General features: G+C 34.9%; 1 protein-coding gene and 1 long non-coding RNA gene across 14 annotated transcripts; one reads left to right on the top strand and one right to left on the bottom strand.

Moving 5' to 3' along the window:
- The first annotated feature begins 10,292 nt into the window (after window positions 1–10,292).
- On the top strand, window positions 10,293–14,186 carry LOC131651658 (uncharacterized). Of its 13 annotated transcripts, none has more exons than XR_009298462.1 (6): window positions 10,293–10,792; window positions 11,041–11,083; window positions 11,172–11,682; window positions 11,794–11,982; window positions 12,081–12,217; window positions 12,385–14,186. It is a non-coding gene; the product is annotated as an uncharacterized LOC131651658 (long non-coding RNA). The 13 variants fall into 13 exon arrangements; XR_009298465.1 differs by having other exon boundaries at window positions 10,293–11,682; window positions 12,385–13,131; window positions 13,214–13,258; window positions 13,533–14,186; XR_009298470.1 differs by having other exon boundaries at window positions 10,293–10,576; window positions 10,672–11,682.
- Window positions 14,187–15,850: 1,664 nt separating this feature from the next.
- On the bottom strand, window positions 15,851–17,043 carry LOC131649617 (protein MAIN-LIKE 1-like). The gene is made up of 2 exons (XM_058919367.1): window positions 16,423–17,043; window positions 15,851–15,982 (listed from the first exon to the last, which is right to left on the bottom strand). The coding sequence occupies exons 1-2, from the start codon at window positions 17,041–17,043 to the stop codon at window positions 15,851–15,853; spliced, it is 753 nt and encodes a 250-aa protein (XP_058775350.1).
- Between the last annotated feature and the right edge of the window lie 5,004 nt (window positions 17,044–22,047).

Below are 22,047 nucleotides of genomic sequence, written 5' to 3'. Positions count from 1 at the left end.
TCTTTTTCGAGAGACACTACGCGTCTGATAAGGATGTCGGGGAATCAGCTTGCCTTGTTAAACTGTCGGAGGAATAGATGTATGAGTACTGGATTGAGATGCAAATGAATGCAGATGCATGATGATTTTTTTGTTTTTAATGCAAGAATGAATGCAATGTCATATCATGTATGATTCACAAGTAATGGACTTTCAATCAATTGGATACAGAAAAATTCAAATTATTTGGCACACAGTGGCTCACCACAGGATAGTTCTAAGGTTTTTTTTTTGACAAGGTTCTAGACGCGGTTCTCAGAGTTACAAACTTCTTTTGAAAACTCAGTCATCTAGTAAATAACTTACCACCCAACTGTGTTTTCAAACGAAGTCTATTCTGAGTGTGGTTTTCGCACTTACCCACAGTAATAGTTACGTTACGCAAGTTGGGTGCGAAACCACCATTTCCTAAAAGTCATGGTTTCAGGGTCTTTCTAAAAGGTCCCTAGAGTTAACGATCCGAATTGAAAACATCATCGCTCGAGTAAATAACTTACTCAACCAAAGACATCTTCTCAAAGGACCTACTCTAGGCGGGGTATTAGTATCTCCTACTTGACACTACGTCAAGCAAGTTTAATACTAAACCACCATCTTATCTTATGTGTTTCTTGAGCTCGGGTGTAGAGCTTTGTCCATAAAGTGCCAATAATAGAAAGATTCCAACCATAATGATGATAAATCAAACAATGATATAATAAATGAAATAAAGAAGCAAGTAAATAAATGAAAACAAAATCACAAGAAAAACTAAATTAGGGTTGACTCTCTTGGAAGTCCCCAGCAGAGTCGCCAGCTGTCGCGGGTCAAAAAATCATCGCCACGAAATTGTATCGAACAGAGTCGCCACCAAATTTTATTTATTCCAATGGGAATGGGAAAATATTGATAAAACCTACAAATGAAATGAAATGGATAAAGATGGTCTTCGCAACCAAATTTGGGTTCGGGAGTCGGTTAAGTAAGGGGAAGGTATTAGCACCCCTTACCTCCATCGTACTCGATGGGACCCATTTAGTTATTCTTGTGATCGATTGTTAGTCTATTTATCTACTTGCATTCTAATTATTATATGGACAGAAAAGAAACGGGATTTGGGTTTTTTATTATTGTGCTCGCCAAGACATTTGAGTCTTATGCCTACATATCTTCAATGGAAGAATCAGAGCGATTGTAGTTCTAAGAACTACGAATTTGTTAATTGATTTTACGGGTCTAATCGCACTTGGGCGGGAAAACAAGTTTTTTGAATGTGGTTCGCACTTGGGCGAGATTTGCACTTGGGCAAATAAGAGATGAGTTTGAATTGAAATTGTTTTATGAAAAAGTGGAATTCAAGCATTCAAACAATGGCTTAACGACCATCGCCTAAAATACTTGAAAGAACATTTGCTAAATTGAGCTTGATGAAGTTTTTTAATGGGATACAAGCATTCAAACAAAGGCTTAACGGCCATCGCCTAAATGCTTGAAAGAGCAACTTGTACAGGTACGTACAAACCCCTCTTGGGTGGTGAAAGAGATTGAAATGATGAAAATTTTGAGAAGTCCTTAATGAGATACAAACATTCAAACAAAGGCTTAACGGCCATCGCCTAAATGTTTTAGAACAACTTGTACAAGTATGTACAAACCCTTCTAATTTCATCCATTAGGACTCAACTCAATTTGATTGTAAAAAAAGCAAATTTTGATTGAAAAAAGGAACTTGGTATTGACCAAAGTTTGTTATGAAAAGATTCGCACTTGGGCGAGGAAAGGGATTCGCACTTGGGCGAAGAAAAGAACGATTTGATGAGTTGAAATTGTTTTTAGTGTTTAATAAAAGAAAGAGGCAAATCGAGTTTGAATGAGTCCTTAATGGAATCTAAGCATTCAAACAAAGGCTTAACGGCCATCGCCTAAATGCTTTAGAACAAATTGTACAAGTACGTACAAACCCTTCTTTTCATCCATTATTGACAAAACTCGACTCGATTATTAAAACATTTTTTTGAGATTTTTGATTGTGACCAATGAAGTTTGAAAAAACACTCGGTGTTGACCGAAATTTATTGAAAATTATTTGAGTGAGCTCGATGTTGGATCGAGAAAGTTTATTTGAATGAAAATTATTATTTTGAGGTTTTGAATTTATATTAAAGAAAAAGCTAAACTAAAACTTATATTAAATTGAGATGGGGGTGTGAATTTGAGGAGGGGCGTAGGACCCTTGTGAGATTAAGCCCAAAGTTGTTTTGTTTTTTTTTAAAAAGAAAATGAATTCAGATGGGCCAAAACCTCCATGGTCCATTTACATATGAAGCATCGCATGAGGAGATTTAGACCAAACCGAGTCATGAAGATTCGGCCCAGATGGCCAAAATCTCTAAGAAACCTATCCACCTCTCTCAATCGCTCCCTCTCGGTGCTATCTCTCCGCTCTCTCGATTTCTTTCATTTGGAAAAAAACAAATTGTACCAAACAAACTCACCGATTTCGCATCTCTCATGACTCTCGATGCTCTCTCTCACGGTCCAAACAACAACATCAAACATGACAAACAATATTAATACCCTTATCCCCACAAAACCCTAAATCCCCAATTCTCATTAAGATTCGGTGATTACATGTTACATGGAAGAATTTAAATGCAGAAGTTTAAACAACCTGATGGAACGAAACGGAAATCCAGGTACTTGCCTTGCTTGCTTCTTTTCCTTTGCTCTCTGATTCTTCTTCTTCTTCTTCTTTGTTTCTGGATCCGCGGTGTGTGTTGTTATGTTTGTCGTATGCGTTGAAGTTGTCTCCTGCGAAATGTTGTGTTATTGTGTTGTTCGTACAGATGAGTGTAGGTTAGCGGTTTTATGTATGAATGGAAGGTTTGAGGTTATGGTGAGTTAGTGTTGTGGATGAGTGATTGAAGAGAGTCAAATTAGGTTGTGTGTTCTAAATTGAAGGGTTTATCTGATGAGGGTTTATGAGGGAGTATGGTTTGTGAGTTGTGATGATGGATTTGAATGAGGTTAAGCGAAGGTGTGTGAAAGGGAGTTTTGACGTTTGGTGTGTAGTTGAAAGAAAAGTTTAACAGAGGTTTCTCTTTTCGTTTTTCTCCCCTCTTCTATGTTGCTGAATGTCTGTTTATATAGAATATAAGATTAGGGTTTGGATGAAATTTGGGGGGAAATTTGGTGTAGTATTTGAACAATTGTGGCAATCTGTTTCTATGATTTTGTTGTGCAGGTTTGTGTGGCTATTTCTGTGCAAATATTGGTATCCTATATGCAGGTTTTGGACTATAATGGAGGCAGCAGGTTGGTGGAGCAGAGCAGCAATATGCAGGCTTTGAGCAGAATTTTTGTTGTCTTGCAAGGCTGGTGATAGTGGTCCGTCCGTTTCTGCTCTTGAAGAAACAACAACAACAATTCTTTTTTTTTTTTATCTTTTATCGTTTTTTTTTTTTGTAATGGGCCCATTGTGGTGTTCTCAATAATAAATAAATAAATAAATGGAAACAAATCATATTTATGCAAGAATTATGTGGTCCTCTAATTTAAAATGATGAAACAATTAAATAAAAATTTAATTATTAAACTAATTTAAATAGATTTTTTTTTAGAAAAGCAAACTAATTTATTAAAAGGTACATGACAACAAGAAAAGAACAAATGATAAAAAAACGACTTCAACATGCAAGAAAATGAAATATAAGATGACTAGGATGCAAAAATTATTAATTGAAATGATGAGGAATGGATCGTGATTTTCATATTGATTTGAAATTTAAAATGCAATGTGAATAGTGCAATTGAATTGATCGACGCTAATGCAAATGAATCAGATGAACAAAAACTTAGGTCAAAATTTAGGGTGCGACAACAGGTAGTCGTGAAGGGTGTTGATGCAAGTCATGCAATAAGAAACACAACCATTGAAGCTCACGTGTAGCAGACGCTAGGGCACGATACTCCGCCTCAGCTGAAGAGCAACTGACAGTGAGCTGCTTCTTAGCTTTCCAAGACACGAGTAATTGCCCAATGAAGAAGCAATACCCAGAGATAGAGCGTCGCATGTCAACACAACCGCCCTAGTCAGCATCACTAAATCCAGAAAGCTGCAAATCTGAAGCCTGAGAGAGGAAAATACCACGAGCCAGAGATTTCTTAAGGTAGCGAAGAACTCTTAAAGCAGCCTTACAGTGAGATTCAGTAGGTGCACTCATAAATTGGCTCAATTGTTGAGTAGCAAATGCAATATCCGGTCATGTAGTAGTAAGATAGAGAAGTCTTCCCACTAATCTTCTATAGGAAGTGACATCAGAGAAAGCAGATCCATCATCTTGGTGAAGACGAGAAGAAGCATCCAAAGGAGTAGAAACTGGTTTGCAACCAGCCAAACCAGCATCATGTAACAACTCAAGGCAATATTTCCTTTGGATGATCGAGCAACCTCAAGACCTAAGAAGAACTTCAACTGCCCTAGGTCTTTGATTTGAAAGGTGTTATCCAAGGCTTTCTTCAGAGTATTAATCATAGAGAGAGATTTCTCAGCTAAGATAATGTCATCAACATACACAAGAATGATTGTGAATGAGGATGAATCAGTCTTAGTGAATAGAGTGTGATCAGCATGGGCATGAACGAAACCTTGACTCTGCAGAAAAGTAGTTAACTTTTCAAACCATTGCCGACTAGCTTGATTCAAGTCGTACAGTGATTTTTTAAGTTTACACACCTAACCTACTTTAGAGGAAAGAACACCTTGTGGTAGCTTCATATAGACAACCTCGTGTAAATCACCATGCATAAATGCATTGTTCACATCTAACTGGTGGAGATGCCAGCCATGAATAGCTGCAAGAGCCAAAAGCACACGAATGGTGGACATTTTTTATACATGGGAAAAGGTTTCAAAGTAGTCAAGCCCTTTTGTTTGTGTGAAACCTTATGCCACAAGTCTTGCTTTAAATCTATCAACAGATCCATCAACATGTCTTTTGATCTTAAACACCCATTTGCTTCCAATGGGATAGGCATTAGGAGGGAGATCCACTAGATCCCATGTCTGATTGTGATTCAGAGCATTCAACTCAAGTAGCATGGCCTGAACCCATCGAGGATCCTTGCTAGCTGCCTTGTAGTTAGGTGGTTCATTTTCAGAAGATAAAGCCATGACATAAGCTTGATGAGAGGGAGACAACTGAGCATATGAGAGATAGTTAGAAATAGGATATTGGCTAGTAAATGAAATAATGGAGTTACAAACATAGTCCTTCAAATGAGAAAAAGGTTTAGAAATGCGACTGGACCTTCTGTGTTCATTTGAGGAAGGAATCGAGATAGTGGAATTGAGAGATAAATCCTGATTAGTAGAATCAGGCGAACAACTTGCAATAGAATTAGTATTGGTAACTTCAATATCATCATAAGAAGTTTGCTCATTGAGAGGATATGGCACAATAGAGTCATTTTGTTCAGTAGAGGCAGACTGAACATTATGATCAAGAGAAAACATTGTTCCATTTGAAGAAGCATCTAACACATCTTCAGTTATAGAAAAATTAGAGAGATTTCTAGACTGATCAGAATAGATGCAAGTAGGAGCAATATGACTTGACTTATCATGGAAAGGAAACTCCATGTCAAAAAATTTAACATTTCTAGATACAACAATCTCATAAATGCTGATATCTAGAAGAACAAATCCTTTCATACCTTGCTTGAATCCCAAGAAAGCACACTTCCTTGCTCTTGGATCAAACTTATGTCTGTTGTTAGGCAATGTGGATCCATAACACAGACACCCAAACACTCTAAGAGCACTCAATTCAGGTAACTTTCCATAGAGAACTTCATATGATGACTTGTTCTTCAACAACTTTGTAGGGATCCTGTTCATGAGAAAAACAGCATGAAGAACCGCATAGGACCAGAATTTCTTAGGCAATTTAGATTGAAACATTAGTGCTCTACTTATGTTCAATATATGTTGGTGTCTTCTTTCCACTCTTCCATTTTATTGTGGTGTGTACACACAACTCCTTTGGTGAATGATTCCTTTTGAAGCATAATAAACTGGCATGTGTAATTCAGTTCCATTATCACTTCTCACCATTTTAATTTTCTTTTCAAATTGAGTTTCTACCATGGCCACAAATTCTTGTACTCTTTGACATTTGGATTTTAACATAACAACCCAAACATGTCTACTATGATAATCAAGTATAGTCAAGAAATATTTAAAACCATGGACATAAATAGTACTGAAAGGGCCCCACACATCAAGATGAATTAGATCAAACACATTATGAGCATTATTATTGCTAATAGGAAAAGGCAAACATTTTTGTCTTGACTGTTGGCACACATCACAAGCTGTGTGTACACTCTTAGGAATGAAGCTATACATTTTGCTCATCCTTTCCATCCTATCATATGCTAAATGCCCTAGTCTTAGATGCCATAAGATGGAAGGAGCTAACTCATTAGCTTTATTGTTACAAGTAAAAATACTAGAAACAAATCCTGCCTTTTTATCTCTACAGGCCTTGTAAGTAGCAGCTTCCAAATGGTACAATCCATCAATTGCTCTAGCTGAACCAATCTTCCTCAAGTCCTTCCTTGCCTGTATAACACACTTATCAGTTTCAAATTTTAAAACACACTCTTGCTCCTTACATAACTTTGAGACAGATATAAGATTCACTTCAAACTGAGGCAGGTATAGGACATCATCAATAATTAGTTCACTAGACAATTGCACACTACCACATATAGAAGATGCTATGGAATTTCCATTAGGTAAATTAACCACCATAGGAATTATCTTCTCATATCTAATAAAGCATTCTAAAGAATGGCTTATATGATGAGTTGCCCCTGTGTCCAAAATCCAATCAACATTACTTTGAGCATTGAAACTAGCAACATAAGCATAAGGTTTGAAATTACCTCCCTTAGTGAGATTCACAGAACCTGTACTCTTCTCTAAGAGTACCATCAAGTTGGCATAATGCTCCTTGGTCAGTGTCATACTACCATTCTCACTTGAGGAAGTTGCAGCACCTCCCTTTGCATCTGAATCCTCAACTTCAACTTAATTTTCATAGGATGCTGACGAGTTAACTCTACTAAAACTAGGTGGATAACCATGTTTCCTATAGCAATTATCAATGATATGCCATGTCTTTCCACAAAAGGTACAAACCTTCACATTTCCTCTCCCTCTTCATGAAGAAAAGTTTCCATTACCTCTACCTCTACCAAATTGTTTTGATCCCTCAACAGGATTAACCATGCCAGATCCCTCCTCTATTACATTACCAGCAGAAAAACTTATTCCACAGATCTTCCTTTCATGCTCCATGACCAAAGTGAAAACTTTGTTGATTTGTGGCAAGGGATCCATCAACAACACTTGTGACACAACACCATGATATTCCTCATTCAATCCTATCAAGAACTGAATGATTCTATCTTCAGCCCTAAAACTTCTACTATTCCTCATTGCTAAACAACCACATGCAATACGGCATGTACAATTTGGCATAGGTCTATACTGATCAAGTTCTTCCCATAAACTCCTCAATTCAGTAAAATAATCAGAAATTTTCTTGTTACCTTGCTTCATATTTGATATTTCTTGATACAACTGTGCCACACGAATGCGGTCTCCTCTTATAAATCGATCCTTAAGATCATTCCACATGTCTACAGCATTATGAATGAACACCACGCTTTGAGCAATCGAAGGCGTTATAGAGTTGATAATCCATGTGTGAACAAGATTGTTGCACCTTTGCCATGCTACATAGTTCAGATCATCTTCATTAGGAACCTCTATCGATCTATCAACAAATCTGAACTTATTCTTCATAGCAAGTGCACGCCTCATCTTCATCGACCAAGCATGGTAATTATCGCCACTCAATGCTGCAGTTACACATACCGTCGACGGATTCTCCGATGGATGAATATAGTAAGGATCAAGCTGATCCTGATTGTTGTTATTGTTGTTTCTCGTCATTGAACGAACACGCTAACACAACTACGAATAAAGAATTGACAAACAGAAAAAGATACTACAAAATACTCCTCAAGAAAGCTTGAATCACGGTAGTATTTGTGCAACGAGAGCAGAGCAGGAAGAACCTGCTCTGATACCATCTAAGCATATGAAATCCATGAATGAATGCTGAAAAACTCCATTGATGGAGAAAGAAGAAAATTTGAAGAGTGCAGAGAGAAAGAGAAAGAAGAAGAAGCTATGCATTCATTAGCTTGCTACGATTCTGTTACAAGCTTTATATACAAGTAAGTAATTGTAACTAACAAACTATTCAGTTAGGACATAGTAGAGCTACAACCAATCATTCTTCCACGTCAGCTAGCTCATGCTTTGTCAAGCTGCAAGTGACATACACAACTTAATTTTAAAAATTTAAATAACTAAAAAGGATATTACTTGTGCTATTCTTTTTATATTTAGATTCTAATGTCTCTTTGATACCTCTTTTTTAGATATATAAATTTAAGTTGTTAAAAATATGTATTTATTTTTAGTTTTGAATAAAATTTATTTGTGATTATAATCATAATAAAATTTTGACAAAAATACATCAGAGATTTTAAAAGTAATTTATTTGTTATATATATATGCCACACAAGTTCTTATTAATGATTTGACAAGTTATTTGAAGTGTAAATATGAGAATGAACACTTTTGATTTAATATATTATAGTTTGATATATATATATATATATATATATATATATATATATATATATATATATATATATATATATATATATATATATATATATATATATATATATGCCACACAAGTTCTTATTAATGATTTGACAAGTTATTTGAAGTGTAAATATGAGAATGAACACTTTTGATTTAATATATTATAGTTTGATGTTTTATTTGTTAAATTTATTTATAATTGTTATATTTCCCAAATTTAACTCATTGGCTTCTTTTATCCTAAGCTATTTCCCCAGAAGTGCTCAATTCTTCCCTCCATTTATCTCTTGATGTTTTCTCTATTGTTTATAGTAAAGTTTCTTTAAACACTACAAGGCTGCAAAAGCATAAAATTTGGGTCACTACTAGAAATACACGATTTACCTGCGGAATTTCCTGCGGAATTATTTCCGCAGGTATACCTGCGGATTTTTCTAGGAAGAAATTAAATAAATTAAATTTTCCTGCGGAAAATAAATCTGCAGGTAAATTCGCAGAAATACCTGCGGATCTTGCTGCCGAAATCCTCTTTAGAATAAAAGACCAAATTACCTTAAGAAGTCCGCAGGTAATTCCGCAGGAACATTTGCTGCGAAAACTCTATTTTGACTAAAAACCAACTACATTATCTAATCCGCAGGTAATTCCGCAGAAAACTTTCCTGCGGAGTTACCTGCGGATTTTCTTTTGAATTATATTTTATTATTTTGTGAATAAAAAATATTGTAAAAAATATTTCTTTTAAAATAAAATGTTTTTTTTCCAAAAATAATAGTAATAATTTTTTTTTTAAACATAATAGTAAATTCTTAATTTTTTTAAAAATTTAATAAAGTTATTTTTTTAATGTAATTCTTCAATTCATATTTTAATAAACGGTATGATAATTTTGAAAAATAAAATTAAAAAAATGTATAGAAAAAATAAAAATCTAATAAAATTTTTAAAGTGGGAATCGAACTTACTGTCTATCTTATATTGGACCAAATTATAAACCATTAGAAAATATTTCACTGAAACAAATATTAAAAATATTTAAAAAAATTGAAAACAAAAATCTGATAAAATTTCTAGAGTAGGAATTGAACCTACTATCTATCATATATTAGACCAAATAATCAATCACTAAAAGAATAATTTACTGAAACAAATATTATATATAATTTTTTAATTTCTCTTTTAATATATTTTTCTTTTAATATATTTTAAAATTATTTCTAAATTTTAAATTTAATATCTTTTATCAAATATACATTTTGTGTTATATAAAATTATATTTTGTTCAATGGTTAATTATTATAAAGTTTTAATTTTAGAAATCCTATTATAATAATAATGTGGAATATGAAATTATATTTAAAATCTTGTTAAAATATCAATTTTTATATAGGATTTTAAAATTATAAATCATTTTTACTATTTTTTGTTGGAATTAAATAATGTTAAATATTTTTTGTTAATATTTTTTGTTAAAATAAGTTTTGAGAGATGTAGGAGTATTATTGATGTTACAAATTACAAATTAAAATATATTAACATAGAGAATAGATAAAGGAAAACCTAATCGTGTGTTCCAATCTTAACCTCTGTTTCTCTCTCTCGCCGTCGTGAATCGCTCCGGGGTTTCCAGCCACCAGAATGCTTCTGCATCTTCGTGAGTCCTCCGTCTCCGTCTATTCTCCATTGCGAGTCCTCTCCTTCGAATGCTCCTGCATCTTCGTGAATCATCTCCGTCAAGCGCTTCGGCAACATCGTGAATCATCGTTATCGACTGTGTCACATCCATTCGTTCATCTCAATTCTAGGGTTGTTTCAGCGCGTTTTGTCACGCGGATTATAGTGTAAATACTCATTCTTCTCCCCTACTTCACTCCATTTTAACCCTGGGTTCTTTGTTTCAGAGTTGATAAATAGTAGATTCGATGTTGATGGTGATGAGGTTATCTAGACAAAACAGAGGACAGAAGGAAAAGATGATTGAAGACTTGATCCTAACATAATCCAGTTATGAGATGACAAGAGGTAAATAAAACCTAATATTTTCAAAAGTTTATTATAATCTGTGTGGAAACTCATTTCCAAAGTTTATTATATTCGGTATATAAATTCGTGAAACATAACTTTTATTGTTGTTTATCCTATCTCTATATATGAAACTTTTAGATTGTCACTTCCAATTTTCAAGAGACTGGATACAGTGATATTTGCTATTAATTTGGTTCATGAAATGTGTTGATATGGTTATCTTATGTTTGTTAATTGCCTTCCAGTTTCAGCAATGCAGGTTATTTATCAGGGATTAGTTGTTGATAGGTAACATATCATTAGGTTATTGGTTGATTAGTTTTTAATTAATTCGGCTATTTAATTAACCTAAAGCGACATGCTACTGTATTTGCAGATTGATCACTTTCGTTAGTCAGGAGACTACGCTCTTCAGTTGTGATGTATGCTTGATTTTTGAAGACTGTAATATCAGTTTTGATAGGAACCAAGTTTGATGATTTCATTCAGCTCCATATTGATGCAAATCTGGCCCTAGCACAAGGGGTTTGTTTGAATTTCTTATAATTTATTTAATTTCGGTTCTTATTTCTCAAGGCATTCTCACTAACTAAAATGGTATTCGACTAATTCAAATGTTTTTGTATGGTTTGAAGTTCAATAATTAGTTTTGGAATACTTATATCTGCAAAAAATGTGCACACATTCGCAACAGTTCATTTTAATCATCAGTATGAAAGGTTTAAATTCTGAAAGATCACTTTGTGAGTGAAACCATACAAATTTTGAAAGGGCTAAGAGAGCGCTATGAGATTCACCACAAGCTCCGTTATACCGATGATGCTTGTGTAGCTGCTGCAGAGCTCTCACATCAATATATCAGTTATGGAAGTTATTTCTAATCATAGGTGCTCAAATACTTTCCCAGCAACAAGCGATTTATTTTCATTTGTATTGTCACTATCATTTCTTTCCCTATTACTTTTCCTACTAGTTAAACAATGTCTTTGATTCTGCAGGAATCTAGAAAACAACAAACTACAAGGTCTACTTCATGATAGTGAAATGGATAACACATCAGGATACAAGCCATCAGGATATGTAAAAGTGAAGGGGGATATAACATTCTATTATAGCTGCTGTTAAGAATTTGTAAATTCACTATTTCTGACAGTAGTTTCAGTGCCTCTTCACACACCGACACAGAGGTTTGTTAAATTGGATATTTAATTTTTTTATTAATTTAATTAATGGTATTGGATGTTAATTAATAGATTAATGATATTAGTTTAATTACGGTGCATAGGTTAATTACTGAACAATATAGCGGAAATATTGAGTTACAACAACCGAGTCCCGTATCAGTTCTTGACTCGCAGTTTTACAAAGACGACTCGTCGTGTTCACCATCTCCAATAATGAAAAGATGCATTGAATATAAAGGTCAGTATTTTTGTTTTGTTCTTACATGCATAAGTCGTAATCATTGCTTCCTCGACGTTAAGGTCATTGCTTTATTTACTAGTGAGAGAGTTAATATTAGGTGAGAGAGTTGATAGTTAAGTTTTAGGACCAGATTTGCTCATCTTGTTTTATCTTTTGTCATTTAGTGAGAGCCCTTGTTTCAGTTGTTCACATGTAAACTTGCGTTCGACTTTGACGAAATCATTCTCATGGGTAACACTCCTGTCAATGGCCTCCTGCAGCATTGAGAAGATTATACGATGCGGAAGGTAAAGAACAAAATTAAATACTCTCTGAATCAATTTTTGTTATTTCTTATTTACAATGAATGCTTTTTTTGTTGTTTCACTAGCATTTTAGCAATCAATATAAGCAATTAACTAAAAGACAACAATGGACTAAAAGACTCATAAATAAGCACTTTAAGCAATTTGCAAGTGTATTAGGTTGGATGTTAACCAGTGTAGTTTATGAACGGTTGGTACTCTTTTTTTCTCCTTTAAATAATAGTCTCATGCTTATTCTCTCCTGAATGTTATATGCTTTGAAGTGTTGAAGTTGCAGCTAACTTTTATGCTGAATCAGGATATGTTAGTTAGTTGGTTGCAGAGTTTACGGGGATATTCGGCTCTGCTTGATATTCCAGTTAATGCTTCCTTTAGCTATTGCAGTAGTAGCGTTTTTGTATCCCTCCAACTATACTCACTCAGGATATTGGTTTTCATCAATAGGTATGCCTCACACTTTTGTAACACTTATTTACTTATGAATTTCGAATATTATGTCTAAACTTATGCTTTGAGTCCTAATATTTTTAGCACAGGAATTTATCTGCTAGCAAAATTTGAAGTTGTTTCCTTCCCTTCGACAATTCACTAACAGGAAAGGAAGAAGTATGTATTTCCTTCCCTTTTGTTTTTGAAGTTTGAATTGACAAACTAACAGTTCGTGTTATTTTCTTGTATATCAAACTAGAGTTCAAACCGTTATGTCAATATTCTTCTAAGTTTGAATTGCAAGGTATGTATTATATTTATGAACAATTCGTTGTCTAAATTTGTTCAACTAGAAGGATAACTAATAAATAATTTTTTGATGGAGGGATAGTTAAGACGTAGGAATCTCACTTTTTGATATGGTTTGAAAGTAACATTTCCAATTTAAATTCAAAAAATTATTAGAGTTCAATAATTATATATAAACAATATTAATTATACACTAAAAAACTATGAAATTTGTAATGAGTTTATAGTTATGGTGTATGGAATTTGACTTGCATTTTGTTTTGTAATAGGTAATGTGACCTTTGAGGAAGAGTGGAACAATTTATCTAGTAATCATGAAAGAGTAACAATCAAAAAAGTATGTCCTGTTTGTCCCAGTTGCTGAATTTTTGGGTAACATTTCTACTGGTTTTTTTACCCTCGTTATGAATCTGATATGGGCGTGTGTTTACTTGGTTGGCCATATTTGGTACTGTTATGAGGCTGTTGTGTTATCTATACTTGGTACTGTTATGGGGCTGTTGTGTTATCTATATTTGGTTCTACTTAGTAGGATTTTTTGTATCTTAGTGAGTTTTTGTGCTTGAGTCATTTTCCTGCCATATGGTGGCTTGACAGAGTTGGGTTAGATATGAAATGAATGTTGGATGATTGTTGGAAATGTGAGGATCTACCGTTATTACCGGCACTTTTCATTTTAGTTTAAGACTTTTCTTTTCCTAGAGTTCCTTTTCTAATTTCTAGTCTTTGGGATGGATTTTAATATATTATCAGCAAGGGATCTGGTGTTGGTAGGGTGCCTAAGGCAGTGGGTGTCGAGATAATGTGGCAATGATGTTACGCAATTAGTTTATGCAGTAATAGATAATTGTTAATGACCTGCATGCAGTCTAACACCACATGGTACACCCCTCCCTGTAATACTGCTAGGGGAAGCAAATACTAATATAGATAATTTTTTTTATTTTAAAAATATATTACCTGCGGAATTACCTGCGCATTTTTTCCTGCGGATTTAGCTGCGGAATTACCTGCCGAACTTCCTGCCGAAAATATTACCCACGAAGGTTTTAGCTGGGGACATAAAACCGCAGGAAAATCCGCAGGTAACGTGTTTCCTGCGGAAATTTAGCTAAAATCCGCAGGTAAATCCGCAGGAAATTTGAGTATTTCTAGTAGTGGGTTAAGGATTGGATACTTTAAGAAAATTAAATTGGAGAAGGAAAACAATTGTTAATAATACGGATACTAATGATCATCGGATACTCGTAAAAAAAATTAATACGAAGTCGTAAAAAAGATAATATATATAGTTCTTTTGATAAATTTTTTTATGCATCCACTAATTTTATTTTGAAAAATGATTATTAGTAAGAAAGTATAAAAGCAAGAAAGACAAGAATTAAATCTCAATCATTCATCACTACCATTCATTATTACTACTATTCTATGATATTGATTTCTATTAAAAAGGAAATTAAATTTAAAATTAATTTAAAATTATCCTCTAAAATAATGACAAGTATACATTCTTGTCTTTCTTGCTCAAATGATTCTTACTATATAACACTACTCTTTTATTTTATTTTATTATGATGGTTTAATCTTAAATTAAATTTATAATCTTTTATTTAACTATGTATGTGTGATGTTACAAATTATTTCGTTTTTTTGAGATTCAAGACTTGATATTTCTAAATTTTGTGACAATATTAAAAGATTCTAACTCAATGTTTGGGGTGACCTTTAGTGAAGCTTGAGTAGGCTCATTAATCATAGCTCCTTGACAAACATATCTACTTTTCCTTTCACACTCCTTCTTCCTTTTAAAAGAAATGACCTTGCAATTATCCTTGTTTAATACTCGAAGTGGAGGAAGGCATTTCAATGATGCTATGTAAAACACCATTGTTTCTTGAGCAAGGCCCAATAGTAATTTTTCCAAGGGAATTTCTTTATACATTTTATAGGGGTGACAAAAAAATTCCTGAAAATTCTAAAATGTCATTCGGAGATTCAGCTCCCAACGCACTATAAAAGAGGTTGTTTCGGAGATGCATTTTCGAAAGCATCTTTAATACGTAAGAAAGGTATTTCATATATGTATCTTTGAAACCCTGGACAATGATATATATTTTTTAAATCATCAAAGTTTCGATATATGATTATATTAAAATGATAATAAGAACGCAAACGGAAAATGATAAGAAATAAAAAAGATAATAAACACAATATATTGTTCTGAAAAAAAAATACATAAATTATTCATAAATTGTTCTCGAATAAAAAAAAGGCATAGCCTACCGCGTATGTCTAACCTGACCCCCTAGCCCCTCCTCTGTCTCCTGTATTCCACCACACTCGCTGCCTCCCTTATTACCATCCTCTTTATGATGGCCACCGCCTCAGATTTGCCCCTCTCAATGATACCTAAGTCCAAAGCCTCATGTCCAATCAACTGTTTTCGCTGATAGATCGGCAAGAGATCAGTGACATGGTCATCCTAGGTCTGCTAGTTCTCCAAGATCTCCTCATGAGCTGGCATAGGTCGACGTCCAGGAGCATCTAGTGACACTGTGTAGAACCATGTCATGTATTAGTTGGATGCCTACATCATCTGATACTCCTCTGACACCATATGATGCCCCCATTCTTCAAAGATGTCATCGAGATTACGGTGGACAATGGAGTCAGTAGCAGCCTGAAATGGAGATCTGGGAATGGTCTGCACATAGCCAAACTGCCGCATGCATTGCTCCGACAGATACTTGACCATAGTGTCAGTCCCACATACCAGCCACCCGGAGTACAATGAAATGGAGTCGAATGAGACAATCTCCCTGTGATTCTCGAACGACGTCCATAGGATGTCATCATGAATAGTCCATTACAATACACCCGGAACGGCATCACAACATGATTCCCCCTCTATGGGGGATATACATGGCAGCCCTCGGCATCTCCTCTCTATATTGTGAATCAAGATCAAAACCATGAATTTGATGGAAGTGAGAAATGATTCATCCCAGAAAAAATGAATAAGAGTCATGTAAGAACAAATTATTAATAGTAAATTAAATTTAATACTTGGAATGAAAGGTACCGTCATCAGTGTACCAAAGCCTGTCAGCTACCTGGTCCTCTAGTTAGAGACTTCATTTAGCTTTTGTATAGGTATACCAAACAGCCGGCCACCCAGTTCGACTCCCTCACTTTATCCAAATCAATGAAGTACCAAGGGTATGTTACATCCACGTAGTTAGCACTTTGGTCCACAAAAAGGGACGTGCCAACCAAGAACATGAAGTAACACCTTAAAGCACACAAACGGTGATACTGAGCAAATAATTTACCACCCTCGGTCTTGGAATCAGTTGCCATAACAAGGTGGTTGTGATAAAGGTCCTTCAGGAATGAGAACTTGGCATGAGCCCCATTAATCGAGGAACACTTCTCATATGCCTTTTTCGGCTGAGCTCCTAAATAGTCAACAATCCATTCAGTGGCAACATCACGAGTGATATGGGAGTGGTTAAGTAAACTCCATTTGATAGGAAGATGTAGCAGGAAAGCGACGTCATCAAGTGTGATCGTCATCTCCCCAACAGGAAAATGGAAAGATGACGTCTCCTTGTGCCATCTCTCGACGAATTCCCCTTGCATGCCGTGGTTGATAGTGCTATTACCGGAACAACAAAATCTAGCAAGTCTAGAGCCAAAAATGGCTTCCCTAAACCAATCTGCATCAGGATGATACAAATCAAATATTTTTCGCGCGTGGTTCACATATTTTAGATGCATATGTTCTTGTAAAGATAAATATTAATATCAATTTTAACATATTTGTTTGTATATCATTTAAATGAAAAATTGTAATAAAAAATATACATGTCTAGTGGAAACATGTCAAGCGACATGATCAGAGTAATAGATCAAGAGGGATGTGTCAAAAGACCCTCCTGGATACGCCGGGTTAACCTGCACAGATTATGTAACATGAACCTTCTCGGTTTCCTCCTTACTATCCCTAGATGAGGACATATCCTTGAACCCTCGTAGACTACTCAACTCTCTCATGCCGAGCGGAAGTAGTTTAGCTTGGCCTTCCGAGTCTCATTTTATTCGGGATCTCAACCATTTTTCTAGAAAAAATAATGAGTACTCAAATAAAGGAACAAGAACAAGTTTGAAAAAACAAAAAAAAAACAACTCAGGCATAATTTTGGAAGTTCATATCCGAAACTCCTAAGAGGTGTTTTTGGATATGCACTTCCGAAAACACCTACGACTGCCAGTTTGGAAGCTTCAATCTAAATCACCAAAAAATGCAATTTTTACACCAAACAACCACATTTTACAAGTTATACTTCCACCTATTAACTTTAAATGATTCTAAACAAGTTATTATAGACATGCAAAGTAGAACAAGGGATTTTGAGAATTTTACTTAAATTTGGAGCTTTGAGAGTTGTTGAAATATGTTGAAATAAGGAGTTGAAATGAGTTGCAATTAGTGGAAATGAGTAGACATTAGTTGATATGAGTTTTAAAAGTAGAGATTTTGGGGGTTTTGCGTGTTTGAGTAATTGAGTTTGAGAACAAAAGAGAATGTGGGGTTGCTGTCGTGGGTTTAGTGTATGAACCCTAATTCGATGATGTATCTTCAAAAACCCCAAAACTTAAAAAAAACATGGATTTATCCCTAATCTTAACAAAAAGGTGTTTCGGAGATGCATCTCCAAAAATGCCCCTGAAAAATTAAAATGTGGTGCGTTCGGATATGCATATCCAAATTCAAGGAGTAAATCTGGAATTTTTCCAGAGGACCCTGAGGAGTAAATGGGGTGTACAAAGAAATTCCCTTTTCTATTCTATTTTGGAACCAAAATTTTTGGTGCAGGTCCTTGGTGTGGTGGTACAAGTTGCTCTTGTGCAGTTGCACGGTGTGGATCTGCAAGGTTAGAACCCTAACACCCAAGTTAGTTTTTTAATGAAAATGGATAGAGTGAATTATGGATTGAATCACATATTTTTTCTACTCACATGTTAATATTTATGTAGTGGGCAAAAAATGGGCCTTTCTTGTTTTGGGCCTGTGGCTAGTCTAGAATAGCTTCCCATAAGGCTTACTATGGAGTGGTTTATGGAAACCCTTCCAAGGATCTAGGCCGAGTAGGTCTAACTCTGACCCAGTGTTCAGAAGTGGAAAAGTTCTGAAGAAAGCTTCATTAAATGCCAAACTCATCATTGAGACATTTCACATGTTTCCTCACACGTGGCCTTAGGTCATAGGTTAGGGCGTGAGACTTTCCTCTAGAGTGCCCGAGTGCATTCAAATGTCGTTACAATTTAGATGTGTTATTTGGAAAGTTGCTTTTTCATCTACTTTTTTCCTCATTTTGTGGCGTTGATTCGCTTCATCCGTTCCATTATATAAAGGTTGATTTGGTCTTTAAAACAATTTTTCGTTCCCTCTCATAACTGAGATTTGTATTTTTTGCAAACCCTTTCTTCTTCTTCTTCTTCTTTTTCTTCTTCTTATTCTTCATAAAAATTTTGGTGATTCCCGATTCTTGCTATATTTACTTCATGTTTGGGTCCATTGTTCCTAGTTCATCCCCCATTATCAGGTTCCTCCTGCCTTTAGTAGTCTTTTAACTTCACATTTTACTCAAATTCCATTTCTAGCCTTTTCCCCTTTGCATTTTTTATATATCTTTTTAGCACTAACCATGACTACCTTAATAAATTTATATGAGAATATAAATGAAGCTAATTTGGGGGGGGGAGCAGTTCTCTAGTATCACCAATTTATGAAAATCGTGATGTCCCAAATGTTGAACCTTTAGAAGTTAATGACCTTAATCACAACTTTATTATGTTGAGTAATCTTTCTGGACCTAGAGGGGGATCTGTTGAGAAGGTCAACGCTCCTCTCAATACTTTTGACGAAGATGAAGAGGGGAACTCCACTAATTTGGATTTTAGTTAAGTGATTGCCTTCCTTGCCTTCTTCATCCAGTCTTATATTGATCCACATGTAGCCATAGCGGCTTGAGAATAGCCACATCATCTCTTATTTACCATTACTTTAAGGGAAGAACGTGGATGATATCTTAGTGATATAAAACTTAGAGATCATCTTGTTTTTATGAGTAACCATGCAGTTTCTGAAAGGTGTTAACTTTTGCATGAAAGACAGGAAGAAATAGCTAAACAGGGACATGCATAATTAATATCATTGGTAGATTCTAGGTTGTACCAGTGGATGGATTTTGAATTGGTGGAAAAATTACTTTTTTTTTCTTTCGAGAAGTTAGAGGAGGTTCAAATAGAAGTGGACCCTTCTTCAAATTGGTCAGTCTCACACGTTGACGCTGGAAAAAGGGTTTGCAAATATTTTGATAGATGATCTCTCGCTTTTATTGGTGATTCTTTACTTGCATAAAATTCAGTTTTCCCTTAGTGGGTTTTAGGAGGAGTTAAGTGGCTGAACATCGCTCCTTCCTAATTGTACCATGTGCCTAAGCCTTTGCTAAGGTATTTCAAAATTGGTGCAAAGCTTCTATAAAGACTCTCCGAGAATAAATACTTGCCCTTGGTAACCTTTAAAAAGAGAAAGAGCAATGGAGGAGTAAATGTGAAGTTGTTGTCTATGAGCATACTTACTTTCAAGAAAAGGTGCCTAAGCTCCAGGAGGATTTGGAGAGGACCCAAAATTAGGAAGAGAAATTCTATAAAGATACAGAGAAATGGCAGAAGGAGACAAAAAGGCTAGCCGATTTGAGAAAAAGAGGTTGATGCCCATGGCAGGCCTTCTGACTTGACAACCAAGGTGAGTAGCTGTTCAAGCGGTAAAGCAGCATACAAAAGTAAATATTTTTGTTTTATCGTTCAACAGTTTATGCATTGTTGAGCTTGTGTTAAAATGGATTTATAAGGTATGAAAGGTGAAATTATGAACAAGAAAATAAATGCATTCTTTAGAGAAGAGATAATTGTCTTGCATGAATTTAATCTACTCGTCACAAACTTAAACCAATCAATCATTTGCACTCAACATACAATGCTCGTCATTATCATCACATATCTCTCACATCAGTGTCTGTTTCTGAAACACTTATGAGATGCGCCACCATAAAGGTTATGTCTAACGCAAAGTTGCGAGAACAACCGTATTACTCTCATCGGCGATGTCTGGTGCAACTAAAAAAACACGGAGGCATTAAGAGTTGATACCCACTGTAAACATTAGCTCTAAATCTATCTCTAGAATCTAGAAACTAATAGGTATCCATCCTCAATCAATATTTGTGAGGTATATGTCTATAACAACACAAATCCAAATATAAATACAAAAAGATCAAGGAAGACAACAATAATGATTTGTAAAGCATATATTATACAACACCATGGTCAACAAATATAAACAAGTTCAGAGTAAGCTTACAAACATAACCCAACAAATAGAGAAATACATAGAAAAGAAGAGAAATGAACCAAACATCTCACAGGTTGTCAGCTCCGATTGATAAGAAACCGCCCCAGATCATCAAAAGGTAAGCCCTAATGTTGTTTTCTAAGACTCTCTACCAAAGAATGAAGGAGATGGAGTTGGGGCTTAAAAATACCCAAACCATACCCTAAAAATCTTATTAAAACCTATTTATGCAAGTTCTAAATCCGCAGTGACCGACTTAGCCTGCTCTAAGCCCTATTAGTGCGATACCTGCTGCCTCGAGAAATATTCAGCCCTTGTTTTCGCCATAAATTTTGAGTCGTAACTCCGATTTACGCATGCTTTGAAGCTTTGGAAATATTTTTCAATGCTATATATTACAGTTACTAAATATCATTGCTTGAATACCTACAAAAATGAGATAAAAAACAATCAATCGAATGATATTTATACAAAAATACGGTTATACATAATATAAACATATTTACAAACAAGTTGAGGTTTATTGCAAGAAAAACCAAAGAGTCAAGCCAATAAGTGCCAATTATTCACACTAAAAAACACCACAATTTGACACTTATCAACTCTATGAGAAAACACATGCAAACTTGGACCATGTGCCAAAATCTCAACCTTTCTGTTATTGAAGCGGGATCTAAAGAGGGCTCTGAATAAATACGATCCTTAAACCATTGTATAAAACATTGATTGTGCTCTCGTACTATCCAATTTTCATTTCTGTTCTGATTTAACCTTCGGAGTACGACCTTGTGCATTTCAACATATGGCTCAACCTCACTGTCATTGTGCAAAACATACAAATGCACTTGCTCCCGTTCATCCCTTGATACTGTCACAATTTTATTTTTAATTAATTTTTTACCTTCCTTTTTTTCAAAAATATGAGTTTTGGGGAGCCTAACGAATTGAACATTGGACAAATATTCAGTACAAAACTCAACCGCTACTTTAACAATGTATCGTTTAACAATACAACCCTCTGGGCGACTTTGGTTTTTCACGTACCCTTTTAATATTTTCATATAACGTTCAGCAGGGTACATCCATCTCATATAAGCTGGTCCATACAACTGTGTCTCTTTCACAATATGAACAACTAGATGTACCATTATGTCAAAAAAAGAGGGAGGAAAATACATCTCAAGCTCACACAAGGTAATAACTATTTCTTTTTGCAGTGTTGGTAAGACCTCGGGATCGATCACCTTACTACAAATTGACCTAAAGAAAAAACACAATTTAGTTATGGCGCTTCTTACTTTTTCTGGAAAAATAGAACGTATACCTATTGGTAGAAAATGCTCCATTATAACATGACAATCACG

The sequence above is a fragment of the Vicia villosa genome, linkage group LG2, assembly GCF_029867415.1.
Source record: "Vicia villosa cultivar HV-30 ecotype Madison, WI linkage group LG2, Vvil1.0, whole genome shotgun sequence".
NCBI classification, from domain to species: Eukaryota; Viridiplantae; Streptophyta; class Magnoliopsida; order Fabales; family Fabaceae; genus Vicia; species Vicia villosa.
This window is presented reverse-complemented; position numbering and strand designations above follow the sequence as displayed.